Source organism: Danio aesculapii, chromosome 24, assembly GCF_903798145.1.
Source record: "Danio aesculapii chromosome 24, fDanAes4.1, whole genome shotgun sequence".
Lineage (NCBI taxonomy): Eukaryota > Metazoa > Chordata > Actinopteri > Cypriniformes > Danionidae > Danio > Danio aesculapii.
The window spans coordinates 23,335,389-23,361,954 of NC_079458.1; the positions used below are offsets into that span (position 1 = coordinate 23,335,389).

The 26,566-nt window shown below is 34.2% G+C and overlaps 1 protein-coding gene across 4 annotated transcripts; it reads left to right on the forward strand.

The window, feature by feature from the left end:
• Positions 1 to 1,461: 1,461 nt before the first annotated feature.
• tnfrsf11a (tumor necrosis factor receptor superfamily, member 11a, NFKB activator) lies at positions 1,462 to 25,055 on the forward strand. 4 transcript variants are annotated; one of them, XM_056450732.1, is made up of 11 exons: positions 1,462 to 1,705; positions 7,775 to 7,847; positions 8,154 to 8,279; positions 8,366 to 8,512; positions 10,437 to 10,521; positions 10,906 to 10,982; positions 13,213 to 13,317; positions 13,410 to 13,459; positions 17,764 to 18,463; positions 18,732 to 18,812; positions 23,017 to 23,104. In XM_056450732.1, the coding sequence occupies exons 1-10, from the start codon at positions 1,631 to 1,633 to the stop codon at positions 18,785 to 18,787; spliced, it is 1,494 nt and encodes a 497-aa protein (XP_056306707.1). In that variant the 5' UTR covers positions 1,462 to 1,630; the 3' UTR covers positions 18,788 to 18,812; positions 23,017 to 23,104. The 4 variants fall into 4 exon arrangements, with proteins under 4 accessions (XP_056306707.1, XP_056306708.1, XP_056306705.1 ...); XM_056450733.1 differs by having other exon boundaries at positions 23,022 to 23,037; XM_056450730.1 differs by lacking the exon at positions 18,732 to 18,812 and having other exon boundaries at positions 23,017 to 25,055.
• The last annotated feature ends 1,511 nt before the right edge of the window (positions 25,056 to 26,566 follow it).

A 26,566-nucleotide genomic window follows, 5' to 3' on the forward strand; every position in this document is an offset into this window, starting at 1 on the left:
AAACCCCAAACGATACAAACATAAAAATATAACAAAACTTAAAAAATCAGAAAAAAATGTTATGTGTAATAACAATGGAATGGCACAATAATAATGTACTGAACTACTAAAACATATTTAATACTTAATATAAAAGGCTTTTTTTTTGGTATAGCAGCTGAAAGACGACTCTCATATGGAGAATAAAGCTACATGAAATGCTCAGGTGTGAGTAAATATATATTTGAAGTCAGAATTACTAGCCCCCTTTGATTTTTTTTTTTCTTTTTTTTTTTTATATTTCCCAAAAGATGTTTAACAGAGCAAGGAAATTTTCACAGTATGTCTGATAATATTTTTTTTTCTTCTGGAGAAAGTCTTTATTGTTTTATTTTACCTAGAATTAAAGCAGTTTTTAATTTTTTAAAATCCATTTTAAGGTCAAAATTATTAGCCCCTTTAAGCTATATATTTTTTCGACTGTCTGCAGAACAAACCATCATTATACAATAACTAGCCTAATTACCCTAACCTGCCTAGTTACCCTAATTAACCTAGTTAAGCCTTTAAATGTCACTTTAAGCTGTATAGAAGTGTCTTGAAAAATATCTAGTAAAATATTATTTACTGTCATCATGGCAAAGATAAAATAAATCAGTTATTAGAAATGAGTTATTAAAACTATTATGAAATGTGTTGAAAAAAATCTATTCTCCGTTAAACATAAATTGGGGAGAAAAAAAATAAATGGGGGCTAATAATTAATATATATATATATATATATATATATATATATATATATATATATATATATATATATATATATATATATATATATATAATTATTATTATTATTATTATTACTATTACTATTATTACTATCTACAAGATGTATTTTAACAGTTGTTTGGTCTGCAAAACAGGCCTTGTTCAAAGGTGATAAACATTTAAAAGGTCTGCTGTTTAAAAGTTCTACATTTTAAACATCTTAAAGGCATTTATCTATTTAACGTCTCAAAACAAACTTCTAATAGCCTAGATATTATGGAGATGAGCAAACGGTATAAAAAAAAATACGTCTTCCAGAGTTAGACACAAACATCAAATAGACGTCTCCGTTATGCACGTGTGCTATCAGGAATAGCTTGTTAACAATTAGGTTCATTCACCACACTATAGAAATGTAAGGGAAACACCTTTAGCATGTACACTAGCAAATCAATAGCTAATGGTAATTTCATGAATTTTCAATGTACATCAAGGCTTTAAAGTAGTACTGATTGCATAGACGGTACTTGTAAACTTGACGTGGCGCGTGCAAAAACACATAATTGTAGTAAAAAGTTTCAGACAGTGGATGTCTGGTTGTTAATTTAAACGTCACTCGGTTAATATGCGGACTTGACTTGCTTTGATTAGAGGAGGAGCATGTCGGGCACATGAAGTGCATTGTGGAAACGCAGGAGTACAGCAGCAGTCGAGGCGTGGGTGAGTGACTGAACACTGACATGAACTCTGGGAATGAAGCACAGCAGTCTGGAGCTTTATCCCATCCCAGAGCGCATACACTTCTGTTGCTGATCCCGGCAGGACAATACAACAAACAGCACTGAAGCTGCGATTACCGAGCCCTCTTTTAACGTTTACAACAATGAGGGTGATTTTTTCAGCTAGTTGGATATTTCAAGGATGGATCACACACTTTGTTCTTGCCCTGTGCACTCAGGTAGGTTTGTTTACTATTTTTCAAATAAACCAAACATTGTTTTTTTGTGCTGGTAAATGAGAGTTTATTAACGCAGTTTCTTTCTAGTCTGTTTACTTGAAAATTGTGTATTCATATTTTTCTCCTCAATGCTAAATTGTGCTATAGCCTACTTTTCAGCACTCTATTGCGATAACGGTTTGCGTAAATGACTCGTTCTTTCGAAATGAATCTCAGTCTGATCGCTTCGTTCGATCATCTGACTGAATCACCTAACGGTTCTTTTGCCAACAACTTGCTTATTGAATCAAGAAGATCTTTGTTTTACTTATGTCCTGTTTGTAATAGCTGAGATGCGCATTATGGAGTGAACCGTGGATTTGACAATGTGGCAAAGTAACAGAAGAATGGCGGATAAGTTACAAATAGCAAAAAATGCAATGTAAATTATGTTTGTTTACAGTTTTGTGTAGCTTACTACACGCGCATTAGCCTACACTTACTTTAATGTAATACACTGTATTTTTAATATTGTAAATTCAATGTTATAAAGGTTTGTTTACAATGGCTCTGGAAAAGAAAGAATGAAAGAAGAAACGAAAATTATTAATGCTTTGACAAAAGAATCGATGAATCGTAATTCACCAGTTCATTGAACTGTTCGAAAGAACCGTTTAGCGGAAATCATTTTGATATCCTAAACCCTTACAAAACAAACTTATTTAAATCCAAAAATATCAAGTATGCTTTGTTTACTTGCCTGCTTCTCAGAGACGTGCTTCTCCGAATGACAGTTAGAAAAGTATATTTTATAATTGTACAATGACCGAGATATGGGCTATACTTAAATGTACACGTGTGCCTGCTGGCTGCTTTGATTGAATAGCATATTGAATACAAAATTGTATGTATTGTCTTATATTTAACATAGTCCAAGAAGCTATAAAGTAGCCTACCTTAAGTTTGTCTGAAAGTAAATAAAACATGAACAGAACCAGTTAAACATTTAAAAATTCTTATGTACTGTAAATAGGAACATTGTAGTATATATAAAATGACAAAATAATATGTAAACAGTATATAAATGTGTGATACAGTAGTCTGTATGCAGATGTGGCAGTATGAAAACTGTAAAACTGGTAGTAGCGTATAGTATAGGTTTTTACAGTGTGTAAGTAAATGATGCTACCAGTACCAGTGTAATAATTGATTTAGTAGGCTACAAACAAAAATAAATACTCATATTTGACCCAAAGAATAGTCTACCTAAATGTCTAAAATGTAATAAATTTAAAAAGTGAGCAATTTAGTCCAAAGGTAAAATATAATACACTTGCAAGTACTGCTTGAACTTTATGGTATATTTAATTTAAAAAAATGACTTAATATTTTAAAGGTGAATTAGACTGTCTCAAAAGTGAGTGTATAAATATTAGCATTTTTGACTGTAAATCCCAATGCCCAGAAGTGTTCTCAAATTAGATGCTCATTAGATTTCTGAGACTTTCCTTCTCTGGCAGGGAGATTACTTGTAGGTTTTAAATTTCGGCTCTTTTTCCCCTGGAGTCTGAAGTGATGCTCACTTTGAGGGGAACTCCGTGTGGATGTTTTTGGGATTGTGCTTTGTTCATGTATTTAAATAGTCTTACTTAACCGTAAGTGTGCAGCACGTGGGTTTTTGTTTATAGGAAATCATAGGATCTCCCCACCAATTGTAAATATGATGCTCATTAAAAGTAAATGGAAAAAAATCCCTTGAATTGCGTAAAAATTGATTTACATGTAACCTTTTTGATTTATGATGACGTGAAACCCCATGGTTTTGTCACGCACACATTTGGATAAACTTGTACATCATACAGCTATTTTATTTAAAGCAATATACATATATGCCACCTGTTTTTTTTCTTTAGTTTATTCAGTCAATTATTTTGAATTTAAGAAATAACGTCAGTATTTCATATTTTTTTACAACATTTTGTCAAAGATCATTCATTCATTCATTCATTCTCTTTCTGAACTATCTAAAGCCCTATATCAGGTTAAACATAGCATGTTTTCTATTACATCACATGCATGTCTGAACTTGTGTTTAGCGGGTTGTAGACTTGTTGAAAGTAATTGGCACTTTATCTTTTTAACTTTTTCCTCTTTCATATTTTCCTCAGATCATAAACTTATGAACCCATTTTGTTTCTTTACAATTCTGATATGCAATAGAACAGACTCTTTGCTGCTATTTTTGTCTTTGCATTCATTCATAAACAGAACAAATGTAAAGTAGTCAACTGAACAATAATCATTAGAACCAAGGGAAGTTTTTAATATCTGAGGGATTTTGCCATATGCAACTTAATATAGCGAAATCCTGTGAGAAAAGATGTGTGTCCGGTGCATATTTTTAAACATGTAATTTTTTCAGGGCGTCACTGACCAAAATCGTATATATTTAGTCATGTTGTGTGAGTATAGCCTTACATTCAAATGTAGAGGATCAGAAATGGACTCTGGACATTCCTTTGGTTTCCTGTGTTTTTTCACATGTATCCGTCAAAATAGCCTTCAGGTCCTTCGGCAGTGGTAGAAATACCCTCAGATGAGCGTCTTTAGCTGTGCCTTAAAAACACATTGAGTAGATTCTTTATTTTCATTTAACACACTGTAATAGGACTAAATATCATAGTTTGAAATTGGTTTACATGTTCTTCCAGGAATACAGCATGTACCCAAAATATGATTTGAATAAGGTTTTCTTCCTGATGAGGATTTGTTTTTGTTGTAATGAACTTGACACTTGTTGACAAAGGTTGCGGTCATTTACTTATTTGATAGGGAAATCATAATTCCTCAAAATGAATTTCCATAAAACCCATGGATTTTTCCAAATGAGATGATGGATATATCCATGATCAATCCCAGGAAATATCAAAGGGAAGAGTATGATTCATATTTCATAAATTACCTCCTACACTGTAAACAAATTAATGACAAAAGTTGAGACAACAAATTATTTTATTTATTTTAGTGTTTAAATTTATTTCTTATAACAAAAAACTAATTTATATTAAATTTTTTTTTTTTTTAAATATTGATTTTAACTTATTTTAATGAGTTAATCAGGTTTCAACTACATTTTTAAGTTATATAAATTTTAACTTAATATTTCTGGACAGTATGATTGATGTAAGTTGAGATGAATGGAAAAGTTAATTTGATTCAACTAAAAAATGCAAGGAAGAGAGAATTTTTAATGTCAATTTATTTCATTTCAAAATATATATTGGCTACAATTAGATACAATAAATGAGGGTTTGCCAGTGAAGCTGTTTAGAAAGCATTTTATTTTACTGTGTTGTGTAAAAAAATTGTATTTGAATGTATTTGTAGTTGTGTTTGAGCTTTATTTCTACCTATTTGAACTCTCTAGTACTTTCCGCCTCCACCTTGAGCCCAGTATGCTGAGCTTGGCACTATTTTCTTTTTTTATTGTCTTTTATATGAGCGACAGCCGGATTTTCTCAGATTTGCACTGAATTAAAGGATTGCATTTAATTCTGCCCTGCTGTTAAACCGTGGAATGCCTTTGCGGTATCTGGAGGGATGTGGGTGTTTTTTTTTTTTTTTTTTTTGCTTTCCTTCATGTTTTTTTCCTGCTTTGAGTTGGGCAATACCCCTCCTCACACAGACACACACACACACACACACACTCTCTCCCACGTCTCTTTCATTCCCTGATGCTTTTACCAGTCAAATGATCATTATGCCTTGAAGATTCTCATTCCGACCAGAGTGAATGTTTCAACAGGCCAAACTCAGTGTAGTTTCTTTTTTTCTTTCTGCATAAATCACTTGGCAAAGTGGAGAGTCTGTGACCCCAAAGAAGTATTTGAACTCTTAAGTTAAGCCACACTTGAAGACTGCCTGAATGCCATTGCAGCAATTATGAAATAATCAATTTGCACATATTTTAGGGAAAATAGCAACATATTCTCAAGAAAGAGTATCACACATTGTTAAATAGAACTTTTTGACTTTACATTCTCTAAAATGACCTTAAAAACCATTTTAAACTTGGTTCAGAAAAGTAGTTTGTTGGCATAAATAAATAAATAAATAAATAAATAAATAAATAAATAAATAAATAAATAAATAAATAAATAAATAAATAAAGCAAAGTTTGCAAAGAGCATACAATACTGTTTGAAAGAATTGAAAAAGTAAAATATTCTCAAAGCTTATTCTCAAAGCAGTATTGTATTTTCTAATTTAATATACATAATTTATTTTATTACTGGAGATATATATATATATATATATATATATATATATATATATATATATATATATATATATATATATATATATATATACAAGCTATAAAGATCAATATTTATGCCAAATAGAAATCATACATGCCTTGGTGTCAATTTGTTTTACTATTAATTTATCTCAAAAACGTACTGATCTTAAACTTTGTACAATGCAAATGAAGTACTAGTGTACCAGTGCAAAATGTAATTTAAAATGTAAAGGTTTTTGATTATGATTACGTGACATGTTGATATTCATCCATTTTGTCGGCTTTTTTAGTAAAATAAAAAAAAAACATCCAGAATTAACTGAAATCATTTAAAAACATTTTATTGAAAAAATAAGAGAGAAATAAATTCTACTGCACAGTAGCGAAATACTTTTGCCATAAATGATCAAACCAAACATTTACTTTAAAGGGACACTTTAGGATCTTGAAGAAGGTATATTTTCAGGGCCCTATCATACACCCGGAGCAATAAGGTGCAAGCTGTGTTTGGCGTGATTTGTTCCTATTTTCAGACCAGTGCAACCCTAATTTTCACATTTTGTGGCACATTGTTTAAATAGCAAATCCATTTGCGCCACTTTGTGCGCTCATGGGTGCGCCGCATTGTTGGCGCGTTGCTATTTTGAGGAACTGAAATAGACTGCGCCATTGACCAACTAAAAGCTGGCCTAAAGTCCAACGCAGAACGAGTTAGTTCTGCGCCTGTGCGGGTCAAAATGCATTTTCTACATAAATATAAAATCCACCACCTCCTTGCCTTCTTCACCTCGGTTTTTTTTTCCAGTTTATTCATGACAATGTGCATTAGTATAATATTATCATTATTAGTATATGGATATTTATATTTGTTTGAATAAAAAAAAAATTAGATTTGTCCACCTGTCAGGTTTTGGAGATGTATGCATCACCATATGGGGCATACGAATATGAGGCGTGTTTGGATATAACTGACCACACTTCATTATTATTGTTCATTAATTTATTTGCTGAAAATTAGAACTGAATTTAGAAATTATTTTAAAACAAATCTTTGCGCTTAACAAATGAAATGAAATATGTAGGCTAATAGATGTCTTCAGTGGAGTGCGTACAACACTGTTTCCTTATCCATGAAAGTAAAGGAGTAAAGTAAAGAGGTAAAGTAAAGAGATCAAATGGAGGAGGCTCGTTCTTTATCCTCATGCTGCAGATAGTCTGTTTAACTGTTTTCTCACTAGTGAAGCGTTCAGTTTTTTCATGTACAAAGTCCACCATGTAAATAGCAAATGTACCATGGTGTGACACAACTCAGTCTTAAAGGGAATGGGAGATGAGACTCTGATTGGTTTAATGGATGTTATGCTCAAAACACACCCATAGCTCATTAAGAGAATAAGCACAACTCTGTTAAGCCATGCGCAAGGGTGCAGACCGTATTTTTTCCGTCCTAAAAATAGCAAAAGTGGATTCTGACACACCATTAATGCTTTTGCCCCATGCACTTTATGTGCCTAGTTTATTAAAATAGAGCCCTCAGTGTGTATTAGATACAGTATGATGGTAAAGCTTTCTCACATTAAACAGTAAAAACATTTTATTCATTCTTTAAAAAAATAGATTAAAGTTTTTAATAACTTAATTTTTTCACTTCAAGTTTTCACAAAGCTCTAACCTTTTAGATTTTTGTGAAGATTTCATTGAATGATTTCTCTTCAAATGAGGGATATCACAAGCATTTTATTATACAAAAGCCAACAGGTTTGTTTTACTATTGTTACTGTTGATTTCAGACAGGACAGGCCATAATCTGCCAACAAAACGAGTATGTGCACAGCGGGAGATGCTGCGAAAAATGCAAACCAGGTGAGCAATAACACAGACTAGTTAATTACACTAAGATTTAACACTATACAACAGTGCACCGATCCATTTAATGGAGCTGATGTATGGGAAAAACAAGATCTACATCTGATTCTCAGTTTTCCCATTCAAAAAGCAGAAGGATGAGAGAAAGAGGAAGAGGCCTACACACACACGCACATGAACTATAACCCACAATAACTTCCACCATACAATTGAGAAAAAAAAATCATCTTTTGCTAAATAAGTGTTGACAATCTTTTCCAATGACCTCGTCTTGTGTTGAGTAAGACTTTCCTCTAATTGCAGGAGCATACGTACTCGAACATTGCAATGGCAGTTCGAAAACAAGATGTCTTGATTGTGGTTTTGATAAGTATCAGCCGGATTGGAACAACAAAATGAATTGTATTCCTCAGAAGTACTGTGATGAGGGTTAGTGTCGCATTAAGACAATTAGGAAAGAATATTGTATAACATTGCATTACCTTCTGACACCTAACAGCAATTGTCTTGTTTAGGTAAAGGTTTTAACCGCACACGTCCTCAAAACCCCACAGCACCTGAACCGTGTCGCTGTAAACAGGGCTTCCATTGCTCTCTGATCAACTGCGAATACTGTGAGGCCATTGAGGAATGTCCTGCGGGGAAAGGAGTCGTGATGGGTGGTAAGAGTTTATGATGTTTTTGGATTTGATCAGAAATGAATGTTAATAAAACTTGGTGGAATAATTCAAGGTGAGCATATGATGATAGAGTGTTTATTTTAGGGTGAACTGTCCTTTTAATAAGTTTATTCAGAAGTTTAAAGCGGGGGGCAATAATCATATGCCTTATAGATTGATGGAGTGTACCCGTAATTGAGAGTGCAGTAAATCAGTGGCTGTTCCAGCTCTGTGGTTTTGAGCACAAGCTTTACTGCCAGATGGAAAGGAACATTATAATAGAGTTCACAGAAATGGATCTGGACACACTGTAGTTTATATTTTATCTTTAGTATCTTGACATTTGCACTGCAGCTCAAATTATAAAGCAGCACAAGACTTTCTATAGCTTTCTGGAGACTATGGGCTAGCCTTCCTTCCTATCTATTCTTCTGTCGCTCAGTCCCTCTGCCTTTTTTCTTTCTTTCTTTCATCCGTCCATCCATCTATCTGTATGTATGTCTGTCCATCTGTATCTATTTATATCTATCTATTCATCCGTCCATCCATCTGTATCTATCTATAACTGTCCATCCATCCAATCTTATCTTATCTTATCTATCTATCTATCTATCTATCTATCTATCTATCTATCTATCTATCTATCTATCTATCTATCTATCTATCTATCTATCTATCTATCTATCTATCTATCTATCTATCTATCTATCTATCTGTCTGTCTGTCCATCCATCTGTATCTATCTATATCTTTCCATCCATCCTTCCATCCATCCATCCATCTTTATGTATATCTGTTCATCCATCCATTCATCTGTATCTATCTATATCTGTCTGTCTGTCCATCCATCCATCCATCCATCTAGCCATCCATCCATCTAATCCATCCATCTGTCTGTCCATCCGTCCGTCCATCCATCCATCTAATCTATCCATCTGTCTGTCTGTCCGTCTATCCATCTGTATCTATCTATATCTTTCCATACATCAATCCATCCATCTAATCTATCCATCTGTCTGTCTGTCCGTCCATCCATCTGTATCTATCTATATCTTTCCATACATCAATCCATCCATCTAATCTATACATCTGTCTGTCTGTCCGTACATCTGTATCTATCTAAATCTTTCCATCCATCCGTCCGTCCATCCTTATCTTTCCATCCACCCATCTGTATAACTGTCCATCCATCCGTCTGTCCATCCATCTATCTAATCTATCCATCTGTCTGTCTGTCTGTCCGTCCATCCTTCTGTATCTATCTATATCTTTCCATCCATCTATCCATCCATTCATATGTATGTATTCCCATCCACCCATCTGTATCTATTTATATCTGTCCGTCTGTCCGTCCATCCATCTATCTACATGTATGTATGTCCATCCATCTGTATCTATCTATATCTGTCTGTCCATCCATCTATCTATATGTATATCTGTCCATCCATCCGTCCATCCATCTATCTATATCTGTCTGTCCACCCATCTATCCGTATGTCCATCCACCCATCTGTATCTATTTATATCTGTTTATATCTGTAACTGTATTTTTGTCAGTTTACATGTCCTATTTATCTATCTGTATGTCTGTCCACCTGTCCATTCGACCATCTATAGACATACACACAAACATATTTATCTATATCTTTCTGTCCCTGTCCGTCCACCCATCCATCCATGCATCCGTCCATGCATCCGTCAATCCGCCTGTGGTTGACATTAAATATTTAACAAAGCATATTCTCACCTTCTAGTACAGAAAATAATTTGAACAACAGACATTATACAACAGGAAGTAAATAAATTGACAGACACGACACACATCAGAATAAATAAGAACATTTGTATTATGAGAGTGAACCACATCTATGAAAATTATTAAACCTGTCTCTTCATCGATAATCCTTTATCTCTCTCTTCATTATAGCAAATGGCAGAGCTTCCTGTGTGTCCTGTCCAGCGGGAACATTCTCAGACTCTCTATCAAAGGAATCCTGCAAGAAGTGGACAGAGTAAGTTTGCCTAGACTTCTATACTCAAAAAGTCGATACAATAGCAACTCCGGAGGTTTAAGGAGAGCTGGGAGTGTATGCCACAAAGATGCCTGTCCTCTGAGTCACACGCTGTACTTTAAGGGGACTCATTTGCAAAGTCACAGCTCTCCTTCTCACAGGCGCTGTTTGTCTCAGGCATGCTTGGTCATTTTTTTTTCAAGCCCCCGCAGTCTTACCGCACTGTAGTATTATGATTAATTTCTCCACCACTTCCCCTAGAAAGAGCCCCTTTTCGTTTTGTTTTTCTCTGTATTTGTGGTTACTCGTAGAGGAGAAAATTGGGATTGATCAAACCAGAAGTTAATATGTTGCCGTCTATTGATGTGTCTCATTCTCTTACAGTTGTAAAGCTATCGGCAAGACTGAGAAGCAGTTTGGAAGCACAACGACAGATGCAGTGTGTGGACTCAATTCTTCTGGTAGGTTATGCAAAATATGCTTATGTTCAGACTAGGGAATAATAAATATATTAAAACAGCTGAGGCGGCACAGTGGCGCAGTGAGTATCACTGTCACCTTACAGCAAGAGGGTCACTGGTTCGAGCTCCATTTCTGTGTAGAGTTTGCATGTTTTCCCTTTGTTTGTGTGGGTTTCCTCCAAGTCCAAAGACATGCGCTAAGGTGAATTGGTTAAGCTAAAAATTGTCCTGTATGTGTGTATGTCCTGGTCCTCCAGGTTTGGGGTTGAGTGTTGGGCTAATGACCCTTGTAAAATTATGTTACGAAACACCAGCATGGTGCAGCTAAATATCAACTTCAATATAAACTGCCCTGGGTAAAGTAAGTAAAACAGCTTAAAATTGATGTTCTTAGTGACCTACTGTTTCATGTATTTTCACATTTTTACATAATACACACACTATAAATGTCATTCAGTGTTACTATTTATATTTTATTTTTACATTAGATAGATTTATAACCAAAATATTTTAATGACAAATATTTACGCTCTAAAATACAAATTATTTGTCATTTTAAATCTGTATACTTACATAAGTTTTACCAATTAGTCAGCAACAAGTTTGAAATACAATATATTTTAGTATGATCACCCAGACTTTTATTTTAATATTTATATAAATATACACACAGTATCTGCTACTCTTAATGATGATGGAAAATTATTTTACCTTTATTTTCACATTTAATTTTTTACAAAGGTTATTTGAAGCTATAAAACAATGTTTCTTGAATATATTAAGCTTTAATGTTTATAATGTCATGTTTTTTATGCTGAAATTAAAATGGGAAATATTTTTTGATCCATGTGTTATTCAGTTTAAAATACTTGAATTAATAAACTGAGAATTGTCATGTGATATTATTTTTCCATAGCTGCACATTGTAAAATCATAAAAAGTAATGACAGTATGTTTTTACATTATTTTAACTTAATTTAGAAAGTTAATGGGTGACATGGTGGCTTAGTGGTTGGCACTGTCGCCTCACAGCAAGAAGGTTGCTGTTATGAGTCCCAGCTGGGGTAGTTGGTGTTTCTGTGTGGAGTTTGCATGTTCGCTCCGTGTTGGCGTGGGTTTTTTCCGCGTGTCCCCCACAGTCCAAAGACATGCGCTATAGGTGAATTGAATAAACTGAATTGACCGTAGTGTTTGTGTGTGAATGAGTGTGTATAGATGTTTGCCAGTACTGGGTTGCAGCTGGAAGGGTATCGGCTGTGTAAAACATTCATTCATTCATTTATTTATTCATTTTCTTTTCGACTTACTCCCTTTATTAATCTGGGGTCGCCCGGAGGAAACCCACTCGAACGCAGGGAGAACATGCAAACTCCACACAGAAACACCAACTGACCCCGCTGAGGCTCGAACCAGCGACCTTCTTGCTGTGAGGCGACAGCACTACCTACTGCGCCAGTGCGTCGCCTGTGTAAAACATATGCTGGATAAGTTGCCAGTTCATTCTGAAATTCAAAATGAATGAATGAATGAATGAACGAATGAATAGAAAATTAATCAGGTTTATACATATTTTTTAAAGTTAAACAAATTTAAACTTGATATTTTAAGTCAGCTTCATTTATGTGAGTTAAAATTATTGTAAAGTTAAATTGGTTAATTAAAAATTTAATTGAGCAACATATTTTTACAGTGTATATAGTGGTTGTTAAACATTGAGGGTGATTTTTTCATTTTAAATATGCATTTATATTCAATCTTTCATTTTCTTTTTGGCTTAGTCCCTTTATTAATCAGGGATCACCACAGCACAATGAACCACCAACTTATCCAGCATATGTTCTATGCCGCAGATGCCCTTCCAGCCACAACCCAACACTGGGAAACAGAAGAGTAAAACAGCAAAATTAAATACACCATTTGATAACATTTGAATCTTTCATCAATGTGAAAAACATTTTCTGTGAAGAGTAGAAAGTTCAAAAGAGTCATTTTCTGTTAAAATTAAGAAATCACAAAAAAAAAAAAAACTTCTCCAATGTTTTTTTTTGTGATGACTGATGTCTGCAATGTTTGGTATGACTAGTCTGCATGTGTTTCTCAAGAAAAATCAAGAAAAAGCCACACTTCCAAGAGCAATAAATGTAATCAACAGCAACAGACCAAAAAAGACTAGCCTCTCTATGATGACCGATGATGAATTACTGATGAACGAACATTATATCCTCCTCAGGTATGACGCCCTGGGTTGTGGTGGCCATCCTCTCGGTCATCATCGTGGTTTCACTGGTCGTCCTCTGCTTGTTTTGCTGCAAGGATAAGCTGAACTTCCTATCAGGTAAATTTTGTTCAGGGTTTTATTCACTTGCATGAGTTTGTGATAGATTCTGGTCTATGTTGTTGATTAAAGCTTATTCTCTGACACAACAGTAAATCTACGCACGTGCGTCCAAAACCTGAAAGGAACTAGAAATCAACAGGTAAGTAATACATTTTTTTACAGTCACAAGAACCCATTTCACAATAATTTGGCCACTTTTTTAAGCTACCCAGACATTCAGCACAATAGCAGTCTTTGTGGGTTACACTTACATGTATTTTTCCATTGTGTTAGTGCAGAATGAATTCAGTGACTAGTTTTTTCAAAACACTGGAGCAATGTTATATCATTTAAACCTAGAAAGATGTCAAATCTTTTATTTTCAGTATTATCAATAAAAAATGGTACAATTAAGCAATTCTGTACTGTGTATTCTGACCTTTTTTTCTTGTAATTGCAAGTTATAAAGTCATAATTGTGAGTTAACATCTCAAAATTCTAAATATTATTTTGCAATTGTAAATTTATCTAAATTCTTGAAAAAAAAGTCTGAATTATGAGGCATGAACTCACAATTAAGTCACACGTTTATAGAAATAAGGTAAGAATTGTGAGATGTAAACTCGGAACTCTGAGGTTAAACTAAAACTCAGCATTGCAGGGTATAAACTCCATGATTCCTAGCTTTTTTCTTTTGTCTATCTGCAATCGTGACCTTTTTTCTCCGAACGTCTAAGAAAAAAGGTCCAATTTGTGAGATACAATCTCAGATTTGCAAAGACAAATGTTGATAATCAGAATTGTGTTCTTTTAAAGGTCTCCTATTATGCCCCTTTTTATAAAATAAACCTTTGCTGTCTCCAAAATATGTCTGTGAAGTTTCAGCTAAGAATACTATTCAAATCATTTCAACAGTTCACACTTAGCTGATGATTGATTATAAGCTAGTTTAGCATGCTGTCCCGGGAGAGAGCCCTGAACTCATAAGATCCTCAAGCCTGGGGCTCCCTCCCGTTGCAAGGCGAGAGGGGAGTTTGAGCTCAGGTAGATCTCGAGAACTCCCATCATGGTGGCTGAAGAGCAGATAGTAGTTGCTCTTTAAAGAGATAGGTACTTGGTAGGAGCATGTCTATGGTGTTGATTTGGATTAGTAAATAAACTTAGGTTGCATGTTTTTGGACGGTGGGAGGAAACCGGGGAACCCGGGGGAAACCCACATGAGCTCAGGGAGAACGTTGGTAAAGACTGGAACCAGAGACGTTCTTGCTGTGAGGCAACAGTGCTAAGCACTAGGCCACAGTGCCACCCATCTAGAAAGGAGGATGAGTAGGGGTGGAAGGGGGGGTTCTTCAAATTGAAGATAGCTGTGATATATAACCTAGGGTATTTAAAGTAGCTTAGGAATCATCTGATTGATGCGTTGTTAATTGGATAATGCAGGTCCAGCCGCAAGCAATCATAAGCACGTGATCCTCTCGAAATTAGTTTATGAATAAACTTCACTTATTATACCCTGCTAAAAATGTCAATTTTGGGGTCAGAGGGAATTCTAGCTGTTTTGCATCTGTGCCTTTAAATGCAAATGAGCTAGTTCAGGCATGTCGCTTAAGAAAGATACTTAGGCTGCATTCGAAATCACAAACTTCCATACTATATAGTATGCTAGAAACAGTATGTGAGCCGAGCAGTATGTCCGAATTCATAAAATTCGAAAAACAATATGCGAGAAACACCCAGATGAGCTACTACTTCCAGTAAGATTCTGAAGTGTGCATCGGATGGACGCTACACTATCCCATGATGTACCATGAGAGAATTTATGAATGGGAGTGAAGCAACACAACTGTTGCAGGTCACGTTATGATGACAAAATGGCTGATGTAGTACATCCGAGTTCTACATCCATTCATACTACGACATACCGTCCATTCATACTACTCCCATTCATACTGTATAGAACATACTTTTCTAACTACTGACTAGTAGGCAATTTCAGATGCAGCCCTATTGTCAGATGTCAGATATACACAGCACAATGTTGGACACTGATAAAGCGAAAACCCTCAGTCACAAATACTAAAGTTAAAACTGAACCAAGAAGTTTCTGATTTGCTATTTGATTTAGTTGCTGTACAGTTTATTCAGCCTTTCTACATCAATGAATGAGCCACAAACAAATGCTGTTTCAAAGTTCTCAGTGCACACCTACACGTTTAACATGCTGTGCAGTTCTTACACATTCACTTGTGGCAAATGTGACCAGATGCCACCATACAAGTAGTATTATTTCACGCTATTTCACGCTATAGTATTATATGCTGCTGTATGGAAATCCATTATAACTACTGTCCAAAATAACGTCCACAAACCACAACTCCTGTTGTGTGATTGAAGCAATTATTTATAGTTGTCTATTGGCTGTATGCAGTAGTGGTGATTCGAGCAGTTATGAATTACATAGTGAATTAACTTTACTAATATAAGAAATATAAAGTGTACCACTTACTTCTTTATGCAGTGCAGCTTCATCACAGATAGTTGGAACAGATCATTTAATCCCAGTTTCTTTGAAAATCTGGTAAGACTTTACAATAACAGTACATGAATAATGATGTATTAATATAACTAAACATTACTATATTATAAATTAATGATGAGTTAAGGCATGCGCTAATCATGAACTAACTTTAACTACAACATGAGTCACATGAGTTCATGTGGGAATAACAGCTACCTTAATTACTTGTTAGTACATGCTTGATTTTTAATTAATATATTAATTACCACATTAGTTTATGCTAAATTAAACCATCATGAACTCATGACATGTATTATTATGTCCTGACTTTACTTGGAGGGGAACATCATCACTAACCCATTTTCAACTAGTCATGAACTCATTATGTATGTCCGTCTAGTGCGCTTACACTGAATAACAATAGGAAAGTGTTCTGTCGACAGCAACAAGAACAGTTTAAACACAGGAGTTCATGAGTAGTTAAGGATGAGTTAATGATGATATGCCCCTCTAAGTAAAGTCATGACATAATTATACATTAACAGCTCTTGAGTTCATGTTGGTTACATTTAGCTTAAACTTAAATGTCAATTAATACATGTACTAATAAGAAATGAAGGTAGCTGATATTTACCCATGAACTCTTGTGACTCGAGTTGTAGTTAAAGTTAGTTCATGATTAGTGCACGACTTAACTCATCATTAATTCATAATATAGTAATGTTTAGTTTACATATTAATACGTCATTATTCATGTACTGTTATTTTAAAGTGTTACCGAAAGTCTCGTGGACATGATAATACCTATAAATATGGTAATACGTGTCTGTCAATTAATATCGGTGGGTGGGGATAACGGACAGCTACGTGCATTTAGCCTCAAAATTGCTGGGTTTTGGATCCCAGTTTAATTAAAAAATTTTTTAAAAAGGACTAGTGTTTATACTTCTCTAATATGACTGAGTACACAGCATTACTACACACATTTCTGTTCACACAGCTTCCAAAAGCTGATCTTGTGTGCAGTGGTGTAAAGTAACAAATTACAAATACTCAAATTACTGTAATTGAGTAGTTTTTCCCAGGAATTGTAATTTAGTATAGTTTTGAAAATGGGTACTTTTACTTTCTCTTAAGTCCATTTTTAGTGCTGTATTGGTACTTTTACACCACTACTTTCCTTCAAACTGCAGTCACTACTTTATTTTTTCTTGTCTATGGGATTAGAAAACATCCAACCTAAAATCAACCAAATATCAACGTCTAATGATGTTACAGCTTGAGATTGTGTGGACATTACCACTATGACGTCTATCAGAGGTTGGATTTTGGTTACGATACCTGACAAATAAATGTCAGTATTTGACGTCAATATGACGCTAGGTTAAGATGTTGGCTCGACGTTGGATTTTGGTCACTTTCTAACACAACCTAAACTCAACCAAATATCAACGTCATTTCACATCCTTACTGGACATCAAAATAACGTTGTCCTTAGGCGCTGGCTAAATATTGAATTATGGTCACCTGGCGTTAACCTAAATCTAACCTAATATTAGCTTCTTATGACGTTGTGTGCCTGCTGAGCAATAACTAAATGCACTACAGAATGTTACGTTTACACACATCCACAAATTATTTGTAAATGCATTAGCTTTTTACAGCGTAAAACTCACTACTCTTGAGTACTTTTGAAAGGTCTACTTCTTACTCATACTTTGAGTATTATTTACAACTGATAATTTAACATTTTTAGGCAAGTAATGGTACTTTTACTTAAGTATGATTTTTCAGTACTCTTACCACCACTGCTTGCGTGATAGGCCACCTTTAAAAAGTGACCGAAGTATAAAAAGGTCCTAACGACTGCTAAAAAACACCTTCAAACTGGTATGTTTCTAAAACCCATCAACCAATAAAAACTCACCAATCTGTCTTTCTCCAAGGAAACTCTGACGAACTCATACCACTGCAGCCACACTCCCCAAACTCTTCCTTTAATTTGCCAAGAACTGACCCCTCCGGAATTCCTCATCAACTGTCCCAGCACCCACATATCCATCTCTGATGAACTGCTGCCTTACACTAACCAAGACCAGGATCAGGATTGTGCTGAAACCTCATCAGGCGGCTCTAGCGAGGACTCCGGATGCGGGCCGTCATCACCCCTGTCAGGAAGCTCCTGCAGTTGTGCTCTGAAGGAGCCTGTGGAGGTGGGAGAAAACGAAGACTGCAGTCAGCTTGTGGCCACAGGTTTAGCCACATGCTGCTCCTGCAGGACTGGAGATGAAACTGCAGAACACGAGCAGGTTATCATCCTGAAAGAGCCTCTGCTGTGCGACGGCTTGCCTGCATGCGATTATGTTCATCTCCATCGCTCTCAGGAGCTTTATCTGGACTACAGCAGTCCTGCTGGAAAAGACGCCATGTCTGAGATGAGAGATGATCGATGTCTAATTGAAGGGTCGTACAGACAAAATGAACCACGCTGCTGCAGTATAGACTCCACTACCATCCCACCGCTGTCGTCGGTCAGCGATAACGATCAGGGCCTTTCGTTGATCCACAGCGATGAGCACAAACTGTCCGAGCTGGACACAGATGAGGACTACCAGAACCAGTGCTCTGATTCTGCTCTCACATCTGGTAAGAACATACTAAATGAAAAGCTGGCCATGAAACTGAGGTGTTTGCTTTAAAGGGATGACTTTCCTGAAATGTAATGTTTACTCATCATTTACTCACTCTCAAGTAGATCCAAACCTTTACGGGTTTCTTTTTTCTGTCAAAGGTATTTTGAAGAATGTTGGAAACTGTTAGCAATTGACATCCATAGTAGAAAAACAAATACTATGGAGGTCAATGACTACTGCTGTCCAACATTCTTCAAAATATCTTCTTTTGTGTTCAACAGAAGAAAGAAAGTCAAGGTTTGGAACAAGTGGAGGGAGAGCAAATGACAGAGTTTAAATTCTTGATCAACTGTCCCTTTAAGGTAAGACACTGCATGTGAATGGGGTAAAAAAGAATTTATTTAATTAAGAATTGCAAATTTTTTTTAATGCAAGTTTTCTAAAATGTTATGATTAAATGTGGGACATTATTTGGTTAAAGTGGTGGTCCAGAGTGTAATTTTAAGGCTTGGTTGTGTTTATAAGATGCAAAGCAATGCTTGTAAAAAATGTAAAAAAAAATCTCGTTATTTATTTATATATCTTACTTTAATTATATACAGCTACTTAGCTAACATGAAAACGACTGTCATATTTTCTAATTTCTCCAAAAGCCCACCCTCAAGAGGCTCTGATTGGTCAGCTAACATAATGTGTTTTGATTCGTGGATCGGCTCCACGTCACCAGGAAAATCGCCACACACACGCTTTGCCTCGGCTGTGTAAAATACTGTCAGTCAGAGTAGCTGTTATCTGTATCAGTTTGAGTCTGAATCACACAGAAAATGAAGAGCACACAGCTGAACCTCATGCCTGCTCTCTAAAATTTTATCTAACAAGTGTCTTTAACATATATTCGGGTTATGAGCATGTGTAAGTAATATGAAACGTTCACATATCTTTTGCGAGTTTGTTACTTGAGATGTAGAATGCACAGAAAGCGTCCGCATAGAGAGACACCGAAGGGCTGCTGAAGATTGTGGCTGTTTACAGCGGTTTGACGGATGAATATGCATTTGTAGCTAAATAGTAAAATCTGAACATTGGATGAATTCTATCTTAAAGACAAAGATTTTTACAGAGGGGGATTTTGGGAATCTCTTATTATCCCTCCATAAATAAAAAAATGTAGCAATTTGGTTTGATTAATGTTGCGTATAATAAGAGTTTATGAACATTAATTCTGTTAAACGATTAATCACAACTATTCGTGTACAAAATAAAAGTTTGTGTTTACATACAAATACTGTGTGTAGTATGCATATATAAATACACAAATATAAAATGTACAGACTATGTTATATATAAACATTTTTAAAGTATGTATATATATGAATATAAATATAGCGAACCAGCACTATCTACTGGCCACCGCATCGCCCTATATATATATATATATATATATATATATATATATATATATATATATATATATATATATATATATATATATATATATATATATATATATATATATATATATTCATATATACACACTTATTTATACCCCCTTTATTTATACTTATTTATTCATATATATATATATATATATATATATATATATATATATATATATATATATATATATATATATATATATATATATATATGTATGTGTGTGCATTTTTATATACTAAAGTAATATACACAGTGCACGTACATATATTATTTACACACAAACTTTTATTTTGTAATGAAAAGTCCTGTAAATACAATTATATAAATATCTAAATATAGATTTGAATAAATTGGGTTTGGCATGTTTTCTTTCCATTTGACTGAAACAACACTACAAAAATTAAAAAAGAAAACATTTCCAAACCTCAAAAGAAACAGAACCATAAAAAGGGCATATTTACAGCACTACATGACTCTAAATAGAATGAACCTTGAATTTTAATTGTTGAAAGATTGCGAATGATCAAAGTTGTGGCCAGAAATACAATGTCAAAACTGCACAGTGTGGCAATCTTTTCATTCTCAGTACTTTGATCATACAACAGATGCTCAACATGTAAAACTAGTAATCATTATATCAGTTCATGTATCAGCCCACATTTATTACATCTCTAGTTCTCTAGTTCCCATGAACTGTAAAATTGTACAAGTGCCTTTATATTTATTTAATGTACATGTTATTTATTTAAAAAAATAGTTTTGTACATGTTAAATTGTAATAATATGATATAAATACTGTTTTTACTGAATCACGAGCAATAAAAAAATATACTTTTACATTTTTTATAATCATAATATAATCAAAAGAATTAGCAAAGTAAATTTCACCGATGTAATAACGTTTCTTTGACCGTGTCTACATCACTCACATTTCATTCTGTTGTTATTAATTACATAAAATAAACAGATGTAGTTCATAAGTAATTTCTTATGTAAACATACAGTCAGCCCAGCACTGTAAAACAAAGCTCTTGTATTAATAATTAGATCAGGCACATTCGGGTCATGGGCATTCCAGTAAAATGGTGTTTGTGAAAAAGATGGCAGACGGCCACCATTCTGGACTAGCGGCAAATGACTAAAAGATGTGTGAAACATGACTCACGGATAGTCTGTGTGTATATTCAGAGAAAAATAGGAGACACTTCGATTGTGCATGTTAAAGTTTTTAGTGGAAGGAAGGAAGTTTTGTTGCTCAAAGAGGGTCCTTTTTTTGCTAAGTCAGTGCTTACGTGGCATTATTCGCCTGTCGTTTATATTTATGTAGACCACTAAATATCATCACATAGTAAAAGTATAAAGCAGTTTTTCATATCAAAAATGTATTAAAATCTATTAAAATATATATGAAAGTTTTAAGTTTGCGGTTTAAGTTTATTTTGATTTAGCTATTTTATGACTAAAACAAAATGATACTCAATTAAAGAAAATGTATACTAGATACTAGATTAAAGAAAATAATGTATATACAGTTGAAGTCAGAATTATTAGCCCCCTTTGAATTTTATTTCCTTTTTAAAATATTTCCCAAATTATGTTTAACAGAGCAAGGACATTTTCACAGTATGTCTGATAATATTTTTTCTTCTGGAGAAAGTCTTATTTCTTCTATTTCGGCTAGAATAAAAGCAGTTTTTATTTTTTTTTTTTAAACCATTTTAAGGTCAAAATTATTAGCCCCTTTAAGCTATATTTTTTCAATAGTCTCCAAAACAAACCATGATTATACAATAACTTGCCTAATTACCCTCACCTGCCTAGTTAACCTAATTAACCTAGTTAAGCCTTTAAATGTCACTTTAAGCTGTATAGAAGTGTCTTGAAAAATATCTAGTCAAATATTATTTACTGTTATCATGGCAAAGAGAAAATAAATCAGTTATTAGAAACGAGTTATTAAAACTATTATGTTTAGAAATGTGTTGAAAAAATCTGCTCTCCGTTAAACAGAAATTGGGGAACAAAATAAACGGGGGCTAATAATTCTGACTTCAACTTTATGGGACCCTCACGTAATCATGTAATGAAAATGTCAAGTTTATAGTAATAATCAACAATAAAAACACTTGATTTCTTTTTAAACAACCCATTTAACACTCCAGAATATTAAACAAGAACATTTTTAGAGCTGAACATTTTTCATAAATCATTTTGCCTTTCGTCATACAAGGAAACTTGCTAGTTGACAAGCCAGCATTCCTAATTTTTTAAGTATTAAATTTAAAATACTTATTTCATATGTATAATTCACAGACACCAGTGAGTTTCTCTGGATTCATGATTTATGTATTAGGATAAAATGTTAATATTTGTTTTATTCTATAAACTACTGATAACATTCTTCAAAATTTATAATAAAAATGTTTTTAAATTTTTTTGTTGCATGAAATATCAAAAGGGTTTTATCGACATTTATTTTCATTTTTAGAAACTGTAATTCTGATCAAACGTCATTTTCTATTTAAAATGGTCTAAATTACATTATTTTTTATTTGAAATTTACAAGTATTATCAAACTTTGTAGAAAACAAATATTAATATTTACTGAAAGCCACACCTAATAAATCCAGTATTATATTGATTAATTCCTAATAAACCCAAAACTTTATTATTAAGTTTTATTAAGTTACAAAAATTTAATATTTTTAATAGTTTGAATTAGCCTTTTTATTATTAGATTTTCTTTTTAATTTGAATTTAAAGTAAAAAATAAAAGTCATTTGGTTATGCGTTCTAGTTTTTTAAGAATAATGTTCATTTTCTTTAGCTTTATAGTTTTAATTACATTGTACTTAAGTTTATATTTATAAAACTAATACATTTTATAATAGCAAATCTTGTAAACTATCCCTAAAAGAGGAGAAGGCCTAAATAAACATTGTCATGGTTTTATCTTGAGCTTTTAATAACCTTTCCAAACACTAAAACAGTGCATCAGTCATTCTAAAAATACCACCAATGTTAATTTGTCTCCAGGAAAGGAATTCATTTTTAGCTCATGGAAATGTTGTGTACTATTTCTGCCTCTCTCATTTCAACACTGCTAACGGTGTTGTGTATTTGTGTCAGGTCAGGTGACGGGAAACAACAACACTACCTTTATCTCCAGTGGGCAGGTGATGAACTTCAGCGGCGAGGTGATCGTGGTTTACGTCAGCCAGACATCGCTGGGCAGCAGCGGAGGAACAGACGAACCCTTCAGCTGCCCCGTCCAGGAGGAATCCACCGAGGACAGCCTTCAAAACCAACCCAAATCCAACAGTAGCACAGCACCGCAGGCCAAAAGCCGAAACGCACGGCTGGAGAAACAACTGCCTGTGCAGGAGATGACCAGCGACTTGTCCTGGCAGAAATAAACAACTTTAAATATTCCATACTAAAGCGGAATTAATGATGTTTATTGATTGGTAATTGGCGTCTGACAGCCCTTATAGCAACTAGAGTGCTATTTCATGAAAAAATGCTATGCATTTGTTGACCTATGTATTTATATGGTATAAATTAGGTACTTCTCGACTGGTGTGGATGCTAATGAGCTGATGACAGGAAAAGTCAAGGACGTTGAACCTCTGAATGTCTCATTTTCATACAATCTCTGTGTTGAGGAGCCAAATGAAAAGTGGCTTGGTGCGATGAGAAGCCAAACTCAGGCCAAAGATGATGAAGACACGGCCAGAGAAAACACAAACGCAGCCATCACAACAAAAGCATGGTGCTTATTGTTGTCTTTTTCTTTTCATTTTCTCTGAAACTAATCACTCGCACTGTACCTCATGGAGAGAAGCGTTTTAGGATGATTGTTGTATTTGAGACTGAAGGCCTGTTCACAACAAGAATGATAACTATTAATAACTACATTTGGGAACACAATGAACCATAATATTCTGTTAATTAAAAGAGCAAGCTTCAGCTGCTGTTTAAATGCTCAAGGTTTTTTAATGTGAATGCCTATTTCTGCCTATATTTGTGAGATATTAAAGTCGCAATTAGAAGTATTGCAATAAGCAAACTCTCACTATTGTGACTTTTCCCATATATAAACACTATTGTGTGAAATCTGTTTGCTACTTTTGAAATCGTAATCTTTCTGTCTCAATTTTTACACAGAGTTTACAGTTAAGAATTGCTATGCAAACAAATATGAAATTTAAAAAGTCATGATTAGAGTTTTTTTTTTATCCTTTGGGATTCCATGCATTTAGGGTGGATTTTGACTGGTTGTGGAAGTTTTTACAGTTCCAAAATATTCCAAAACATGTTTATCATGTGGTGTCAATGTTGCTTTCTTTTAAGATGTTATGAAACTATTATCCTTGGTGTGGACGGGACTATTATCCTTGGATGAAGGGACAGTTTGCCCAAATATCTGAATTTACTCACCCCTCAGGTGGTTTTAAACCTTCAAGACTTTTAACCGAAAATAGATATTTGAAACAATGTTGAAAACTCATAACCTCTGACATATTGCTGAAAAAATATGGAAGTCAATGGCTAATGTTTTGATCATTCTACAAAATGATTTGGTACAACTGGAGAGCAAGTAAATGATGACAGAATAAAGCAACAAGCCCCAAGAACTTTACAGTGAATTTATAACAGCTCGAGGAGCTCGCTGTAAACCATAGCTTTACTGGGTTTATTGCTTTTATAAAATGGTTATTTAACATACTGTATAGTACAGTTTACAAAATAAAACAGCAAAAAAGATTCTAATGGAGTAATGGTGGCCAAGAACCATTTTACAACAGCTCAACCAATCAAAATAGTTTTATAGACCGTTTTGATGGATGTAAACAATAACAATGGTCCTGGCGTATTTCCTGTTTTACATTTTAAATTTCCATAGCTTCTGACGGTCCAAAATATCCACATATTCATAAATAATGTTATTGATAAATAGCTGTTAAGTTCTGATTGAATCGCCTTGTTACAGATATGAAGTTGACAACAAGCAAGAAATGTTCATGGGCTAATGACATCTCATGGAAATGGTCTATAATTTTCATTTATGGGTAAACTATCTCTTTAAGCAAGTAAAATGAAAATAAGAAACAGGGAAGTTGATTTGTGGTGTTTATTTTTTTAAATAAAACCATTTGAAATGTTAATCCTTATTTTTGTTATTTATCATGCCATTTTGTGCAGCTTATCCGACATGTCAGTCTGACTGAACCAGAACACACATATATATATATGGACATTTTTCACAAGCATTCAATGTATAGGGCCTAGTGATTTAGAAAAATCTATATGAAATAAGACTAGTGATTTCCTCCACCCTTTACTGTAAATAAAGCTTGTTTGTATGAAACGATTTCTTTCCCTTAAATGAGTGTGATGGAATGAGAAAGCTATTTGGTTTAGCGATAAGCAGTGTTTATTGCTTGTGCATCACCAACCGCATGTGCGGCAAAGCCTCGGTATTCGAGTAAAACCAATGTTGACATAGTCTTTATAAATAGCCGTAAATCGCTACCAGCTGTCGCGATTCGATGCAAACTTTGTAGTCTACTCCACATGAGGTGAGAAAGAAACTCCACCAAAGGCTGCTTGATGTTTAGCTGATGGAGTCTGGGATGCAACAGAAACAAACACAAGGATGTTTTGTTGAATTCTGTCTGCCAAAACAGGAAGTTATGTCTGGTTTAATGTGGTTCTGCTCAAAGAGCCTTCTTACACATCTGATAACTCGTGACTGACAACGAACGTGAAATTGTTCTGCCATCTTGTGGACGGTAGGGATCTTTTCGAAGAGTTCATGAAATTATGTAGCCTACTTCAGTGCCTTCTACCAAAAAACTAAAGTCAGTGTGTGTGTGTGTGTGTGTGTGTGTGTGTGTGTGTGTGTGTGCGTGCGTGTACGTGTGTGTGTTTGCGTGTGTGTGTGTGTGTGTGTGTGTGTGTGTGTGTGTGTGTGTGTGCGTGTGAGCGTGTGTGCGTGCGTGTGTGTGTGTGTTTGGGAGGTGGGGGTATAAATAAGTAGTAATGCAAATGACAAAACATTGATTTTAAAATGTGCATGTAGGTCTACCTGTACTGAAGTCAAAACTATTTATTGACATTTTATTTTCAAAGTATTCTATTTTAAAAACATTACCATCAGCATATATTTATATGTTAAGTTTTATTTATTTTTGTAACATTTTTTTAAAAATTACGTTTTTTTAGCTATTTTATTTTAATATTAATAAAAATTAACATTGAAGCAGGTATTTATTTTCTGTAAATTTTAAACAAAAAAATAAATGCTGTGAAATGTCAATAACTGAATAATCTATGATTTTTATTTAAATGTTTGTATTATAGTTTTCTTTTATGTTTACAGTTGTTGGCTCCATTTCTCAAAACTGCACACATTTTGCAAAAGCCAACACTTCTTGCAAAACTATTTAAATTTTTTTTTAAAGGGTATTTTTGCTTATTAACTTGACACAAAAGCATCAAATAAATAACTAGATACATGCAATATACACACAGATGCGATGTGAAAAAAGTAAGCATGACTTCTTTAGAGTTCACTAGAGCAGGTGATTATCAAAGCACACATACATTTATGTACAGAACTACACTGTTTTATAGACCATACGGTATGTTTCCATATTCTGAAGGGGGGGGGGGG